Source organism: Antennarius striatus, chromosome 6 (genome assembly GCF_040054535.1).
Source record: "Antennarius striatus isolate MH-2024 chromosome 6, ASM4005453v1, whole genome shotgun sequence".
Classification (NCBI taxonomy): Eukaryota; Metazoa; Chordata; class Actinopteri; order Lophiiformes; family Antennariidae; genus Antennarius; species Antennarius striatus.
Window position 1 is genome coordinate 5,761,820 of NC_090781.1, and position 17,287 is coordinate 5,779,106.

The 17,287-nt window shown below is 41.7% G+C and overlaps 1 protein-coding gene across 1 annotated transcript in view; it reads left to right on the forward strand.

Annotated features, from left to right (window-relative positions):
- Positions 1–17,287, forward strand: part of LOC137597162 (protocadherin Fat 3-like) — a 137,962-nt gene that overhangs the window by 109,397 nt on the left and 11,278 nt on the right. Inside the window, exons 22-28 of the mRNA XM_068318131.1 lie at positions 2,121–2,255; positions 3,290–3,444; positions 7,084–7,329; positions 10,548–10,794; positions 12,094–12,247; positions 14,825–15,531; positions 17,035–17,148. Of these exons, the coding sequence (XP_068174232.1) occupies positions 2,121–2,255; positions 3,290–3,444; positions 7,084–7,329; positions 10,548–10,794; positions 12,094–12,247; positions 14,825–15,531; positions 17,035–17,148 (1,758 nt within the window). The remainder of the gene's footprint in view (positions 1–2,120; positions 2,256–3,289; positions 3,445–7,083; positions 7,330–10,547; positions 10,795–12,093; positions 12,248–14,824; positions 15,532–17,034; positions 17,149–17,287) is intronic.

Genomic DNA, 17,287 nt, shown 5'->3' on the forward strand with positions numbered 1-17,287 from the left:
GTCTTTTCCCCAGTGACACTGTCTAAATACCAAACAACATGGCTGGTCTCACCACAGTTTTGTACACTTTTCCTTTCATTTTAGCTGAAACTCTTCTATCACACATCATACCTGACATTTTTCTCCACCCATTCCATCCTGCCTGTACATGCTTCTTCACCCCTTGTCCACACTCTCCATTGCTCTGGACTGTTGACCCTAAGTACTAAAATCCTCCACCTTCTTGATCTCTTCTCCCTGTAACCTCACTCTTCCACTTGGGTCCCTCTCATTCACACACATACTCTGTCTTACTGTGGCTAACCTTCATTTCTCTCCTTTCCAGGACAAACCTCCACCTCTCTAGCTTCTCCTCCACCTGTTCCCTGCTCTCACTACAGATCACAATGTCATCTGCAAACATCATAGTCCATGGAGATTCCTGTCTAACCTCGTCTGTCAGCCTGTCCATCACCATAGCAAACAAGAAAGGGCTCAGAACTGATCCCTGATGCAGTCCCACCTCCACCTTGAACTCCTCTGTGACACCTACAGCACATCCCACCATTGTCTTACAGTCCTCATGCATGTCCTTACAGTTTGCATAAATGTACTGCACCGCTGTAACATATTTCTCTGCCACTACAGATTTCCTCATACAATATCAAAGTTCCTCTCTGGGCACCCTGTCATAAGCTTTCTCCAGATCTAAAAAAAAACCCCAGTGCAGCTCCCTCTGGCCTTTTCTGTACTTTTCTATCAACATCCTCAAAGTAAATACTGCATCTGTAGTACTCTTTTCTGGTATGAAACCGTACTGCTGCTCACAAGTGCTCACTTCTTCCCTTAGTCTAGCAATAACTACTCTTTCCCATAACTTCATTGTATGGCTCATCAGCTTTATTCCTCCGTAGTTGCCACAACTCTGCACATCTCCCTTGTTCTTAAAAATGGCATCTTCTCACTATCTAAGAGCCTCTTGAACAACCCAGTCAGAAACTCTACTGCCACTTCTCCTAGACACTTCCAAACCTCCACAGGTATATCATCAGGACCGAGCGCCTTTCCACTCTTCATCCTCGTCAACGCCCTCCTCACTTTATCCTGACTAATCTTTGCTACTTCCTGGTCCACAGCAGTCACCTCTTCTAGTCTTTGTTCTCTCTCATTTTCGTTGTTCATCAACTCTTCTAAGTACTCTTTCCATCTTCCCATCACACTACTGGCACCTGTCAATACAATTCCATCCCTGTCCTTAATCACCCTAACCTGCTGCATGTCCTTCCCATCTCTGTCTCTCCATCTTGCCAACCTGTATAGATCAGTCTCTCCCTCCTTACTGTCCAACCTAGCATACAAGTCATCATAAGCCCCTTGTTTGGCCTTTGCTACCTCTACTTTCACCTTACGCTGCATATCCCTGTACTCCTGTCTACTCTCCTCAATCCTCTCAATGTCCCACAATGCCAAAGAGCAATAGTAATGTAGACATCATATGTCATATGCCACTTTTCTTTAATTTGTAGGTTTGAGGTGTGTGTCAAAATCTATCAATTTATTCTTGAGCAACAGTCTGCTGTTGTTTGTATTTTTGGAATCAAACAGTAGTTACAAATCCCTTCAAAATAAAAATAAAAGAAGCTAAAAAAGTAGAACCCACATTTGGAAAAATAAATTAATTAGATTCATCCTGTATATCATGTTGCTTTCCTCCTTCTTGTCATGTCTTTCAGAATCCGAATACTTCTGAGTCTGATTCTTACATTAATACTTCTGACAAAGCCTTTTGTATGACGACTCTGCATGACCCACCTTAATGTAAACACCTTGATGTAAATTTAAAAATTACACACATTTTCATCAATGTGGCATCTTATGTCTTCTCTGGTAATGCATCATGGGAGAATCTTTTCAAAAGTCTTTTAGAAAGTCTTTTTGTAAGAAGCTTTTCCAAACTGTAGGTTGGCGTTTTTTGTTTTGTTTTTAGGTGTTGTATTGATCCAACATTTATTTAAAAAAACTGTTTGCACATCCAATTATATATGTCAGGTTTATGATCTGCATGGGTTGTAGGAAATGCAGTCAATGCTGCAGAGGTTTGTAAATATTTTGCACAGTTATAACTGTTTATGTCCATGTAGATGCCAGCTGTGCAGTGCTGTCAGATCAGTGTGAAGACCATTCATGTCCTGCAGACATGCAATGTGTTTCAGTTGAGGCCACCAGCGGACGCTTTGCATGCCAGTGTCCACCTGGCAAGCTTGGAGAGTGTGCAGGTGTGTGTGTTCAATAGACAAAGAAGAGACAGATTCCAAAGTACAGTGGTACCTCTGCTTACGAAATTAATTGGTTCTGGAAGAAATTTCGTAAGTAGAACATTTCGTAAGCAGAGACGCATTTTCCATGCAAATGCTGTAATCCGTTCCAAGCTCCCCAAAATTCCGACATAAATGTTTTACAAAGCATAAAAATGCATCAAAACATGTAACAAATACATGTCACAATTAGATTATTACACAATAAATGAGTGTTGTGCATAATGTAAAAAACAAAGAGTAAAGAATAAAAATGATGGTCATTTACCTTTTTTACTGCTGCCCTCATTGTTTTTCGCCCTCTTAAGTTCATGCGCTCTTGCTTCACCATGCTGAACAACCGAGTGAATTCCAGTCCTCCTTTTGAACTTCTCCAACCATCCATGCGATGCCTTAAACTCCTTAAACTTCCTTTTGTTTTAATAACGTGGCGATTGTAGATGCATTACGGCCATATTCTTTGGCGAGATCAACCAAACGCATCCTTTTTTCATGCTTTTCTATTATCTCTTGCTTTGTTCGTATGGACAAAAAAAACTCTTTTCTTCATCTTTTCCTCTTTTCTCTGTCACTTTCTTGGGTTCATAGCAAATACTCAAAAAGTTAATGTATTTACGTGAAACTATCAGAACACGTCACGGGTCGAGGGCCGAAGGACGAGGACGCTGCATAGACACCTATCTAGCTACACACAGAGGTCCCTCTTAGCCAATGGGATGCCAGGATGCTAGGTATTAGCCAATGGCGGAGCAGCTATAAGAATGTTGCGTTCAGGAACCTTTGGGAGCTGCGAGTAGCAGCCCATACTGTATTTTTACCTTTTGTAACTCTAAATGTCTTTTGTAACTAGAGGCAATATTTTTGTGTTGAGGCGTTTTGTAAGTAGAAAATTTAGTATGTAGAGACATTCGTAAGTACAGGTACCACTGTCTTAAAATGTGGGACACATTAAAATGCGTGTTTGTGTGTGCGTGCATGTGTGTGTGTGTCCTTAGGACACTCTTCATTGAGTTTTTCAGGCAACAGCTACATCAAGTACAGATTGTCTGATCGACTGCAGGCAGAGCTGAAAGTCAGTCTGAGGATGAGGACGCTCCAGAGCCGAGGGATCATCATGTACACACAAACCGAACCTTGCCCGCTGCTCAAGGTAACAATATTGATGCTTTTGTCTCTTTGAAGGAAATATTCATGCAGTGTATATTATTAAACATTCTTTTTCAGTAATAATTTTGGTCTTTATTATTTATTTTTTGACTTTGCTTATCATTAGATATATTTTCCAGGTGATTTAGATTTCGTTCTTTAATTTTAAATAATGGCGAAATGAAAATAGGGTGTGTTCACTTTTGTGGTGATTCACACTGAATGAGAGCTACAGATCACTACCAACACTGACCTACGGAGAAAACATTTAAGACTTGCACCGAAGAAGAGCCAATGGGCACCGCGAAAAGCATCGTTTTACTCCTGGCAGTTTCACAGACTTTAAATGAAAGCAGAGAGACTAAAGATTGGGGACACACAGTTCACCTCTCCGTTGGTTGTCTGATCATCAGCAGATCCTCAGCATGTTCACCAATCACTGTAAGTTACCTTGCGTGGTATAATACATAACTTGAATGTCACTTAATTCTGTAGCAGGTTTAATGCCTTTGGTGTAACATATAATTTTAATGCATGAAATTGTATTTTGGCTTCTAAATAAAAAGCAACACTAGTGTTTGTCAGGATAGTCATAATAATGAATTAGTCATACTTTGCATTTGTGCTGGTCTAGAGCATATGTATGTGTGTGATTGGCTGTGGCATGTGTTTGTTGTTTCAGCTGCAACAAGGACCTAGAAGCTACAATATTCAGGTTGCAACCTGTGTAACAGAATATGTGACCTGTGTGACTTCTATCAACGTCTTGATGTTCATTGAGAGAATAATATGGGTGCTAAACATAATTATTATTTCAAAAATTGCCTGCAGAGATGGAGGCAAAGCGAGATTCACTTATCTCAGAAAGTCATGAGCTTCCAGGGCATGGACCACCATTAATCAATGCAACACGTCGTCATTTTTCCATTAATGTGGGACCATGAAAGGTAGCACACAGAAGATGCATCTGTACCTGTATATGTGGAGTGCCCTGACATTGAAGAATGACTTTGTAGTAATATTTTTATGTGTGTGACCTACCCATGGAAATTCATCTGTGCCGTAGAAACCTGAAGTCCATTATAGTATTTGAGGAGCAAGCACAGAGCATGACTGCTGAACTTGAGGGATAGTGTACTCTATCAACATTTATTGAACATCTCATCTTAACATTTTGAAATGTTGTTATACACGACAAATGCACACACCGAGATTGTGTTGTGATTGCTTGTCTGATTCCATCAGAACTAATTAAAGGAATCATAGTCGAAGGAATTTTGTTTCAGTGAATGGGAGGTTGTGACACCCTGGCATTGCCTTAGCTGCCTATATTTTTGTACATTGGTAGGTGGAGTTCAGTCTTTACTTTAGTAAGATAGGACAATGTGAAGGAAGACGAAATTTTCTTAAATTGAAGGATAAATGATTCAACTGCAAAGTGAAAGTAGCCATTCTGCCTCATTTTAACTCGTTGTATTTGTCATGTCTTACAGAATGGGACTCCAGAAGGTGAGTCATCAACATGCTGTGTGTGTCAGATCATTATGGCTGAATAGATAGACGTTGATCTTTCTGCGCAATTTTGATCCAGCCCATAACAGGTTGATGATGTTGGTTCTGTTACTTTTTTCTCAACAAATTATATAAAGTACCTGTATATCACAAAAGACTTTCAACTTCATTCCTCAAAACCCAATGTGTGACTGAAGTCTTGGCTTCTGTGATTTATAAAGAAAAAATGTCAAATATGTACTTGTTGGTGTGTTGTTATTTTCCTATATGATAATAAATGAAGAATCATTGTACCTATCTTTGGACTGTTAATTGGAAAATCTAAGTACTTTTAATAATAATACTCTCGTATAATTTCATAAACACTATATAAATAAACTTCTTTGGCAAACTGCTAAATTAGAATTTGAGTAGTAGAGTAGTATTGTTGAATACTGGTCCCTGTTGTTTGCATATAAAATCATGACATAAATACAAGCACCGTGTGACAGCAAAGCTCTAGTTTAATGTAACACCATTTCACAATATGTCCGTGTATATCAAATATAATAATACTTATAATTTTATAATCATTTTGTAAGGCCATTGTTCTGCAAACATCAACTGAATCCTAAAATGTTAAAGCTTTTGTTAAATAAGATGTTATCCAATCAACACAAGTACAAGATTTATACCTTGCAGATCAGTAGACATGTCATTGATAAGCTTACACAGCTCTTTTACGTGTGGTCCAGGATTTGCCTGGTCTGAGTTCAGGGTATTCTGCAGGAAGGATTCAGGTGAATTCAGGTTCTGAACTTGTATCATCATACTATTGTGTGAATAATCTTTCTGTCTGCCCTGTCTGTTTGTCTCTCTGACCCTTATTAAAGTTATACATTTTTCATTAAATTATGCAAATTATAAAGTGAAATTGCATCATGCCCTGGCGAGTGCTTAATTATCTTTGCTTTTGCTGCTTACGTTTGGTGGATATATAATCACAACCTCCTCAACTATTGCCATATTTGTTGATGAAACTTTTTCATATCAGCATTTAATAGAGACATGTGTTTTCATACATTCTGAGTATAAGTCATTATTTTTGCTGCTTGACATTGAGTATAATGAAAAATGGGCACTGCACTAGTGTGTTATAAATATTTGTAGTTTTACAGTGTGTGTGTGAGCGTGCATGTGTGTTTGAATGGAAATTGTATAACATCCTGTGTTACTGTTTACATCAGTAAATTATATTGATACAAAGGTTATTACACTTATAGATTGATCTGTTCCATCTTTACCTGTTATCCGTGTTATAAATTAATTTTATTCTGCAAACTAAGACCACAGGGAAGACCACAGCCAAGTACCTCCGTACAATAAGGCAGGTCCTGAGAAGTCAGCTGATTGGTATAAACATGTTCTAGCTGCGAACACGGACGCACTGCCAGTCATCATCTAACTTTCTATATGTAACGTGAAAACCTGATAACTAGATATAAACACCAGCCAGATGAGGTATAATCTTTAGAGATCAAGACAAGAAGGCTCCTCACATGCACGGAGGGCTTCTGCTCAAGTCTGTAATCTTGAGGTTGTACAGACAGCAAAAAAGTGGAGGTCAAGGACCAATGAGCATCACAGCCACAGTCCAGGATTAAACATTAACAATTCAATGGTTCATCAAGAAAATGGCCATGACAGATGAATATGAATGCCAGTCCTTTTGGAAAATAAATCAGTGACTCCATAAAGCTTGTTAACAGATGGAAGAATTCAACATGTCAAACATATGAGTTGTCTGACTATGAGTTGAGATTTATTTTGCAGAAAACATCAGTTTTTCTAAGATGCCATTTAAGATTTTTGTATGTTGAAAGCCACTTTGATCAATTACCACATTTGCTTCTAGTTGTTGTATTGAGTTATAACATCCCCAGACATTTTTGGTATTTTTAAGCACAGAAACTTGTTAAACACAAATAGCTGACATGTCAGTTTTTAGATATTGGAAATGCATCCCATGAAAATGATCCTAACAAGAGCTTTTGACTCTGACTGCAATAATCAAGATAAATTTCATAAATGCCTTTAATAATTGACTGTAACGTGCATAAATTTGTGTGAATATCTGCCTGTCTGTTGACAGTTGGAGGAGGGAAAGCTGTGGTTCCAGCAGACCTGTGGTCTCGTCAGTGGTGGAGGTGAGGAGTTTCCTGACACGTTGGGTATCTCAGGCCGTGTCGTCAATGATGGAAGCTGGCACACCGTCGCCCTGGAGCTGAGTCAGAACTTCAGCAGCTTAGCTCTTGATGACAGCTACATTGAGCGTCGCCGTGGATCTTCATTCATACGAACACTCGCGCCAGACAGAACCATCTACTTCGGAGCATTGGTCAGTTCATTAGGTTACACACTGGAGCCTCTGCATAGTCTTAAAGAAATATCTACAGACATTTTGAGCTGAGAAGTACCTGTGTACATATAAATTCTTACTGTTTTAGTTGTTTTTAACCACTATGGAAAAGGCATTATGTAATTCCATCATATGTTATTGTTGCATATAATAATGAGTGATATATTGTTATTAAACAATATCAGCAAGTAACAGTCATTTTGATGAAATAATGAAATACAAATTATAAAGTAATAAATACAAAAACATCAGTCATCTCAGCCAAAAGAAAATAAATTGATGGATAAGTAATAGAATAAAACTGCAGCAGTGGGATACTTTGAAGAAAATATAGCAATAGGTAGACTACGCAGTACAATTATAATAATAATAATAATAATTATAATCTATACTTTAATTATCCCTCTTGGGGAAATTCTTTTTACACTCACACTCACACATGCATATACAGTATATGTGTTAATTACACACATGGGTTAGAGGTTACAGGCCCCTGAACACAGCACACACTAGGGGCCTGTAGGAATGCAATTAATAAGAGGACATACAGTGATACAACGGAGGTGGAGTGACGGGTCGCGCATGAGGGTCGCGCCCCAATGAGCATCTTGTAGGGGGGACGGCGCCTTGCTCAAGGGCGCCTCGGCAGTGGCTGGGAGGTGAGCCGACGCCTCCCACGATCAGCTCACACTCCGGGGGATGTTCTGGCGGGAGCGGGATTCGAACCCCCGATGGCTGGGCGATCCTGTCTTCAAGACGATGGCTCTACCGCTGAGCCACTGCCGCCCCAATTGCTAATATTGTGGGTTTTTTTTACATTGTTAATTGAATTTAAACTTTTGAAATGTATCCCCATCCATCCATCCATCATCCACCACTTATCCGTAGTACGGAACCACCACCCCAGTCTGCCACTCTTTCGGCACTGTCCCAGACTTCCACACAATGTTAAAAGAGGCGTGTCATCCATGACAGCCCCTCAACACCCAGAGCCTTCAGCATTTCCGGGCGAATCTCATCAACACCCGGAGCTTTGCCACAGTGAAGTTGTTTAACTACCTCGGTGACTTAACCTCGAAAGATTGACTCTGATCCCCCATCATCCTCCAGCTCTGCCTCTGTAACAGAGGACGGGTCAGTTGGGGTAGTTGGATTCGCGAGTTCCTCAAAGTGTTCCTTCCACCGACCGACAACCTCCTCAGTCGAAGTCAACAGTGTCCCATCTTTGCTGTATACAGCTTGGATGGTCCCCCGTTTCCCCCTCCTGAGGTGTCGGACAGTCCTCCAGAACAACTGTGGTGCCGTCCGATAGTCCTTCTCCATAGCCTCTCCGAACTCCTCCCACACCCTCTGTTTTGCCTCCATCACAGCCGAGGCTGCAGTCCTTTTGGCCTGTCGGTACCCTGCAACTGCTTCAGGAGTCCCCAGGGACTGAAGGCCCCTGAAGGCCTCCTTCTTCAGTCGGACGGCTTCCCTGACCACCGGGGTCCACCACGGTGTTCGAGGGTTACCGTCCCTTGAGGCACCCAAGACCTTGAGACCACAGCTCTCAGCTGCAGCTTCAGCAATGGAAGCTTTGAACATCGACCATTCAGGTTCAATGCCCCCAGCCTCCACAGGGACGCAGGAGAAGCTCCTTTGGAGGTGTGAATTGAAGGCCTCATGGACTGAGTCCTCCTCGAGACGTTCCCAGTTCACCCGCACTACTCGTTTGGGCTTACCAGGTCTATTCAAAGGTTTCCTCCGCCAACGGACCCAACTCACCACCCGGTGGTGATCAGTTGACAGCTCTGCCCCTCTCTTCACCCGTGTGTCCAAAACACACGGTCGAAGGTCAGATGATACGATCACAAGAGCAATCATTGACCTCTGTCCCAGGGTGCTCTGGTACCAGGTACACTTATGAGCATCCTTGTGTTCGAACATGGTGTTAGTTATGAACAATCCGTGACTAGCACAGAAGTCCAACAACATAACAACGCTCGGGTTTAGATCAGGGAGGCCATTCCTCCCAATCACGCCCCTCCAAGTGTCGACATCATTGCCGACGTGTGCAATGAAGTCCCCCAGGAGAACAATGGAGTCCCCTTCAGGGATCCCTTCAAGGACCCCATTTAGGGACCCCAAGAAGGCCGAATACTCTGAACTGATATTTGGTGCATATGCACAAATAACAGTCAGAGTCCCACCCCCCCCCATCCCCCAGCCTTAAGGCGTAGGGAAGCGACCCTCTTATCCACCAGGGTAAACTCCAACACAGCGGCTCTCAGCCGGGGGCTTGTGAGTATCCCCACACCCGCCCTGCGCCTCACGCCTGACCCAACTCCAGAGTAAAACAAGGTCCAACCCCTATCCAGGAGTTTGGATCGAGAACCGAGGCTATGCGTGGAGGTAAGCCCCACCAGATCCAACTGGTAACGCTCCACCTCCAACACAAGCTCCGGCTCCTTCCCCGCCAGTGAGGTGACATTCCACTTCCCCAAAGCCAACTTCTGCCGCCCGGGTCTGGTCCGTCGTGACCCCCTGTCGTCACTGCCACCCATATGGCAGCGCACCCGATCCCATCGGTCTGCCATGCGGGTGGAGGGTCCACAAGAATCCACGTTGCCTTTTCGGGCCCCGTGGCAGACCCGGCCACCAGGCGCTCGCTGGCGGGCCCTCCGTCCAGGCCTGGCTCCAGACGTTGGCCCCGGGCTTCCTCCGGGCATGGTCACATTTTTCCCTTTCCGATTTGTCATGGGATCTGTTACCTTCAAAAGTCATAATGTTTCATAGCTTCTATGGATTTATATCATGTGCACAGACACATTTCTTTCTACAAACTGAAAACAATGGGAACATTTATGCCTTTGTAAAGTTTTATTTAAGAAAAGTGGAATCTAAATATGTACTTTGAAAAAAGCCCAACTAACACAATGTAGCCTGACTTAATTAAAAGTCCATGTTCAATATTTAGTTGACAAAAAGTTACTTTTCTTGGATTGACAAAAAAGTTTTATGTGAACAGTAAGGAAAACTAATAAATTGCCTTCATAAATAGCACTTTTGAGGGGAAAAATATTTTACATCACAGCATTAGGATGTTCCCCGAAATACAAGATTTACTGTGTTCTAATATATGTAAAATGGGGTGACTTTGGCCAGATGAAAGATTAGTACGTCTTTCATTTATGAATTGTTGACCTGTCTCTCCTTAGGTGCAGCACCCCAACCCTCACACCTTTATGGACTCCCAGAAGGGCTTGCAGGTTTTTGAAGGCTTCCAGGGCTGCCTGGACTCAGTTATGCTGAACAACAATGAACTGCCACTGCAAAACAAACGCTCACTTTATGCAGAGGTTGTGGGACTGACAGAAATAAAGCTAGGCTGCATCCTCTTTCCTGACGCCTGCCTGCGGCAGCCGTGCCGTAATGGAGCTACTTGTGCAGGCCTGCACTCTGGTGGTAGGACACAGGAACCACAGATAACGCACAGTGTGTGTGTGTGTGTGTGTGTGTGTGTGTGTGTGTGTGTGTGTGTGTGTGTGTGTGTGTGTGTGTGTGTGCGTGCGTGCGTGCGTGTGTGTTCATCACCAACATTCACTCCAAGCTAACTCAATTCATTGACAACCACATCCTCAGATAGCAGACAACAGATTATTGGGATTAACATTTTATTTACGTACAGATTTTATTCTAAGTAAATTTAATATGCTTTGCAATTGAATGGTACAGTACTTAAAACAGGGCAGCGGTCCCTGAAGCCAACCTTGCTAATAATACTAAAATTCTAGATCCAGCTATAACCTGAGGGCCTTGGTCAGTTTGTAATCTGTGATCAAAAAATACTTGGTAAATGATGTTATTTAATTAATAAAGTAATACATCATACTAGTGGTATGATGGGAAGATGGAAAGAGTACAGTACTTTGAAGAGTTGATGAATGAGGAACATGAGAGAGAACAAAAACTAGAGGAGGTGGCTGGTGTGGACCAGGAAGTAGCAAAGATTAGTCAGGATGACGTGAGGAGGGCATTAAAGAGGATGGAGAGGAGTGGAAAGGCACTAGGTCCTGATGATATACCGGTTGAGATATGGAAGTGTCTAGGAGAGGTAGCAGTAGAGTTTCTGACTGGGTTGTTCAACAGGATCTTAGATAGAAGATGCCTGAGAAATGGAGAAGTGTGCTGGTGCCCATTTTTAAGAACAAGGGAGATATGCAAAGTTTACTTGCACACTACAAGTGTGCAGGCAAGTGTGCTGTGTGAATAATGGTCTCAGAGGGACAATGAGTTGTGTGTGTGTGTGTGTGTGTATGTGTGTGTGTGCGTGCGTGCGTGCGTGTCTAAGCAGTGGTAATTTCCGTACTGCTGAGCACGCTTTTCTCTTAGCCACACAATGTCTTGTCTCATGAGAGACATTTAATTCCCACTTTTTTTCCAAACAGCGCCTGTAATACAGCAGTAAAACACTACTACCATCTCCAAAGTCTCAACATCTATTTGTTGATGCCAAGCTTACATGCAGCAGTTTTTCTACCTTTCTACAGCTAGATCAATTGACTTTAACATATAGCTGCATCATGTGGCTTTCTTTGTGTGTTTCCCATCATAAGGGTGTGCGTGATGTGCAAAATATTTGTTCGTTATCTCTGTCCAGTATCTCTTATTTATGTCTCATGCTTGTATGAAAAAAGTGGCAGCTTATAGCCCAGAAAATACAGGTAATTTGAATTCTGTCTGAACTCCCTGTCTGCTTGCCAGGATTCTCATGCAGCTGTAGTCCCCAGTTCACCGGCGAGCGCTGCGAGATTAAGATAGCGGCATGTCTTCCCAATCCTTGTCAGAACAGTGCCATGTGCAAACCCATCGGCAATGCTTTTTTCTGCAGCTGCAGGAGGGGCTTCAAGGGTCTGACGTGAGTTACAGTCGAAAAAACTTTTCTACATGCATCTATGTCTGTGTGTCCCACTTTGCGATTATGTAACTTAGATGTCTGTTTCCACTGTGAAACAATAGACATAATTGGAATTCTACTCTTGAAAGAATTCAGTTGAAAAAGTGGAATTCATTTTCCTTATTCTGGATCTGCTTTCAACATCACCTACTACAGCTGCACAGCTAGAGAATATTTAAATTAACAATATTGCTTCATAAAGTTGTTATAGCTAGATTGCGCTGTGACTATTGCTGAATTTAACCTGCATATTTAGTCAGGTCTGGGCTTTTATACAGCAATAGGTATTTTTATTCTCATTAGCACCTCCTGCACCTAGCCACAGTGGTATATCATTCTAATAAGAATGTAACAGCATTAATAAGTATTTAGTAATTTGACCAATATGTGGATGTAAACAATGCTTTCATATAATATAATGTAATTTCATTTACATTTATTTATTTAGTCTACCAGAGCACTCTGAAAACTAAACGCTGTATTTGGTGTGTTCACAGAGCAGATTATTTTGTTAAGGGTGAGTTTTAACTGGACCTAAAAACAAAGACACAGTAACTGAATGAAATGGATTTGTGATAGTTATGAAATATAATTCGATTTTGATCAACAGAGGATAGTGGAAGAGGTTGACTGAGGCTTTAGATTCAGATTGGACACTTTATTGTTGTTAATACACCGTCCCATTCCAAGGAAATTGAATATCATGAAAAAGTTGAATAATTTTTGTCATTTGTTTCAGAAAGTGAAAAAGTGTGTAGACAGTAATCCTTCATTACTCGTGGTTAATGGGTTCCAGAACCACCTTCAAAAAACAAAAGTCCGCGATGTAGTATTGAACTATTTATTTTGTTATTTACAGTAATTTAAGCATTTATGAACCCTCCTCAGACTGATATTAAACCACCTTATATTTGTATTACCTTTTCCCACACTCTTATAGACTGTTTAAAATACTTTTGGGTTAAAGAAAAGTGTTTCTTTAATACACGAATGTGCACTGCATTCTGTGAGTCTCAGAACACAGTGCACATACGGATGTTGTCAGCCAATAGCATGCACATACGGTATCACGTGACTACCTACTAAAAATCAGCAATGTAGTGAAGTCGTGCATCTTGCGGCGCAAATAAGTGAGGGATTACTGTATTCTTATTATTCTCGATTTCCGACCACAATTTGTTCCGTGCCCAAAGACACAACGAAAAATGACTTAGGAAGCAGGAGCAGGAGTTGAACCGCTGATCTTAAATCATTGGATGACCGGCGATATTTTTGGGGCAACCCACGGTCGCCCCAAAAAGGCGTTTGTTTCGCGTTTGAGTTCCAAATTTTGTTCGACTTCTAAGCAAAACAATTCTGAATTTTTTGGTCGAATTCCAATTTGTTTGATGTCTAAAGCGTTCGAAAACCAAGGTTTATTTGTACTTCCACATGAACTAAAATGGCTGGCTGTTGACTGTGCTATACCAAAGCATAAATTTTGTATTTCATTTGGAAGTCAATGTTCATAGACTGGAGGAAGAAAGGAGAGAGCTGTGAATAAAGACAGCTGATCCTGTAGGACTTGACTTATTTCAACACAGATATCTCACTTGACCTGGATGACATTACTGACAGTGTGAAGTGTCCGCTGTCAGTGATGATTTGCAGTGCAATGTCATATACTGGTGTTAGGCGCCTGTGCTTTATCAAGTCCAAAGTCAACACAGCTGCCTGCCAGGAGATTTGAGTAGAAGTTTTATGGAGATGCTGATTTATTTCTCCAGCAGGACTTGGCATCTGCCCACAGTATTAAAAACTACTGAGCTACTGGGGTGGCAGTATATATATATGTGAGTGTGTGTGCATATATATATATATATATATATATATAGACACACACACAAACGTCTGATTATTTAGAGTGGAAATAAAGTAATTTCCCTATGTGGATTATTAAAGTATTTGTATGTTTGTTTATTTATTTATTTAAAACTGATTGGAACTATTTTGCTGACCATGTGCTTGATTGACTAGCCAACTTACTTGACCGGAACCCTATAGAGCAGTGGTCCCCAACCTTTTTTGCGCCACGGACCGGTTTCATCTAAGACAACATTTTCAGTCTTCACTTGCTCAATAATTGTTAATGCTGCCAGAACAGCTGTAGTCTAATACTAAATCATCCGTAGTGGTCTGCAGTCTAAAATGACCACCTTAGATATTGTGGTATTCACAAACAAATTATTGTTTTAACATCTCATTGCTGGATGCCAGGGCCTCTATAATGCCACCCAGTGAACTTCACTCAGTTTTGGAGTGGATATGGGTGCAATCATAGATGAAGGGAGTGAATAGGAGTCTGGAGTCTGCGCTTAGATTGACTACTCACATGAAAAATATTGGTGACTTTTTGTTCTATGAGTTTTTAGACTTGTGCTAAAGCACAACTCAGCTGGCCAAACACAGTCAGATCAGATAACAGCCATTCAGAGCTATTTACACGAACCTACCTGATACTGTTTGTGTCCCCTCTTCTTCTATCCCTGTGTCTTGCAGCTGTGAAGAAGATGTAAATGAATGCGACCGAAGCAGTCCGGAGGGGGAGTGTGAGAATGCTGGTGTCTGTATTAACACTCACGGTTCCTTCTACTGTAACTGCACAGCAGGCTTTGTAGGCCAGCGTTGCAGCCTGCGACCTGTTGTTGTCCCGGATATGCAAGCAGGTCATACAGTAGTTGGTAAAGAGGAGCTAATTGGCATCACTGTTGTGCTTTTTGTAATCATCACCCTCATTATCCTCTTCATTGCTTTCCGGAAGAAGGTCTTCCAAAAGAACTACTCTCGGAACAACCTTTCTCTGGTTCATGATCCTGCTACGGCAGCACTGCTCAACAAGGTCAATGGTGTTCCCTTTAAAACATTACATTGCAAACCAGGAGAACCTATCAATTTGTACGCAGAACTGGGGCCCTCTGTATTAGCAGGGGGTGGGACAATGGGGCCTCCACAGGTTCCTGTGAAGCCCATGTCATACAAACCCTGTTTCCAAGGAGAGCCACAGTCCAAACTGGAGAAGATGGTAGATGGGCGGAATGTGGAGCAAACCGAAATGAACACCTTTCACCCTGAATCACCAAGGATCCTGTCGGGAACCAACAGGAGGGGAGTGGTGGTTTGCAGTGTGGCTCCCAACCTGCCACCAGTGTCGCCCAGTCACTCAGACTGTGACTCCATACCAAAGAACACATGGGATAGTGATGAGGGTAAGTGTGTGCAGTTTTTATGTGTGCAGTGTGTGCAGTTTTATGAACTATATGGTTCATATTGTATGTGGATGTAGTGTGTTTGTATTAGAGTACCAGAGCAGTTCTTCATACAAACACAAATCTTACATATTTTTATGACTACAAAAATTGTTTCTGATATAAGGGACAAAAAATGTACTAGCAGATGTAAGGGAATTATTTTAATTAGTGTCCCTATATATTTTTGTTTATATACTGATTTCATCCCCGATGGGAAATTAAGAATTCACACTATAGTTAGTGGTTCAAACGCAACATACATATCAGTGAGTAGGGGCCCTCTTGTGTGTGTGTGTGATAGGGGCCTGTACTCACTCATTGTAGCACACACACCCAAGGGGGCCTGTAGGCATGCAGCTCCTTCATGGTGCGCCCCTCGTAATTTGTAAAGGGGACGGCGCCTTACTCAAGGGCAGCTCGGCAGTGCTCCGGAGGTGAGCTGACACCTCCCACTGTAAGTTCACACTCCAGGTGTTTTTTGGGCGGGAGCGGGAATCGAGCCGCTGATCTTGAATCATAGGACGACCCGCTCTACCGCACACTCTACCACTGAGCCGCTGCCCCCCCTGACTGAAGTACCAACTGAATTGAATTATATATTTATAGCTATAGTTGTCTATCCTGAATCTATAAAATTCTTCAAATCTTGAATCAATAAACTACTAATAATATTGGTCGTCTTTTCATGTTTTTAAGCAAAAGAGATTAACGATAGCTTGACGCTTGAATGGCTACTGGTTCCAGTCTAAAGTCAACTGGCCCTAGAGAGTCATTGAAACCCAGTCACGTAGGTTTCCATTCAGCGGTGAAAGAAGCATATTGGATGAGAAGTGAAACATCTTCAAGCTTTTTCTTTAAAGCCAAGGTGACCTTTTTCAACACAAAGATCCAGTCATACAGATTTCACCTGTGGGCCGTAGACTCTCACCCCTGTGAGGCTGGAATCACTGAGAGCATGAAGTCATCTGACAGTTGTTCAGATGAATACTGTGTCTTTTGCATCCCGCCCCAGACATGTAAATAGGATTTGAGCTTCTAAGGTGCCAATCTACACTTTTTTTTTGGATTGTAGTCTAGATTATCAGCAATGAGGCCATCAGTGCAGAAGTGTACAGAAACCTACCCACACAGATCACTATCTACAATTCACTCTCACCACACAAACTATGAGTCATAAAGATTCCATTGGGCCTAACAGTATCTTCACTGCAGAGGAACTATTGACCAGCCGTTCAGAACTGACAAAGCCTTTTGGATGAGAAGAAAACATTAAAAGCTTTTCTTCCATGTCCAGATGACTTCACTCAAAACTGTGTTTAAAGACTTCATAGTTACAACTAAATAAGTGTGTTTAGCTACCATGGAATCTCATCTCATCTTGGAATAAATAGTTCCATTTCAGTATTTAAAGGTGCCTCTGATATGTTTTTATACATTTTCATCTCACTTGGAATCTTGCAGGGAAAATGGTTGACATGGCAGGTGAAGTAATGTGTCTGTCAGGGAGCAACAAAGGCAGTAACTCAGAAGTCCAATCTCTGAGCTCCTTCAAGTCTGACTCGTGTGATGACAATGGTAAGATACACTTTGTAGAACTAGTATTTTTTCTTCTTGTTTCTTTGTTTTGTTGACCTGTAGTCCATTATTGTTCATTGTATTTATTAGATTTGGAATCAGGCAAATTCAAGATTCTGAGTTATTTGCTGCATCCACT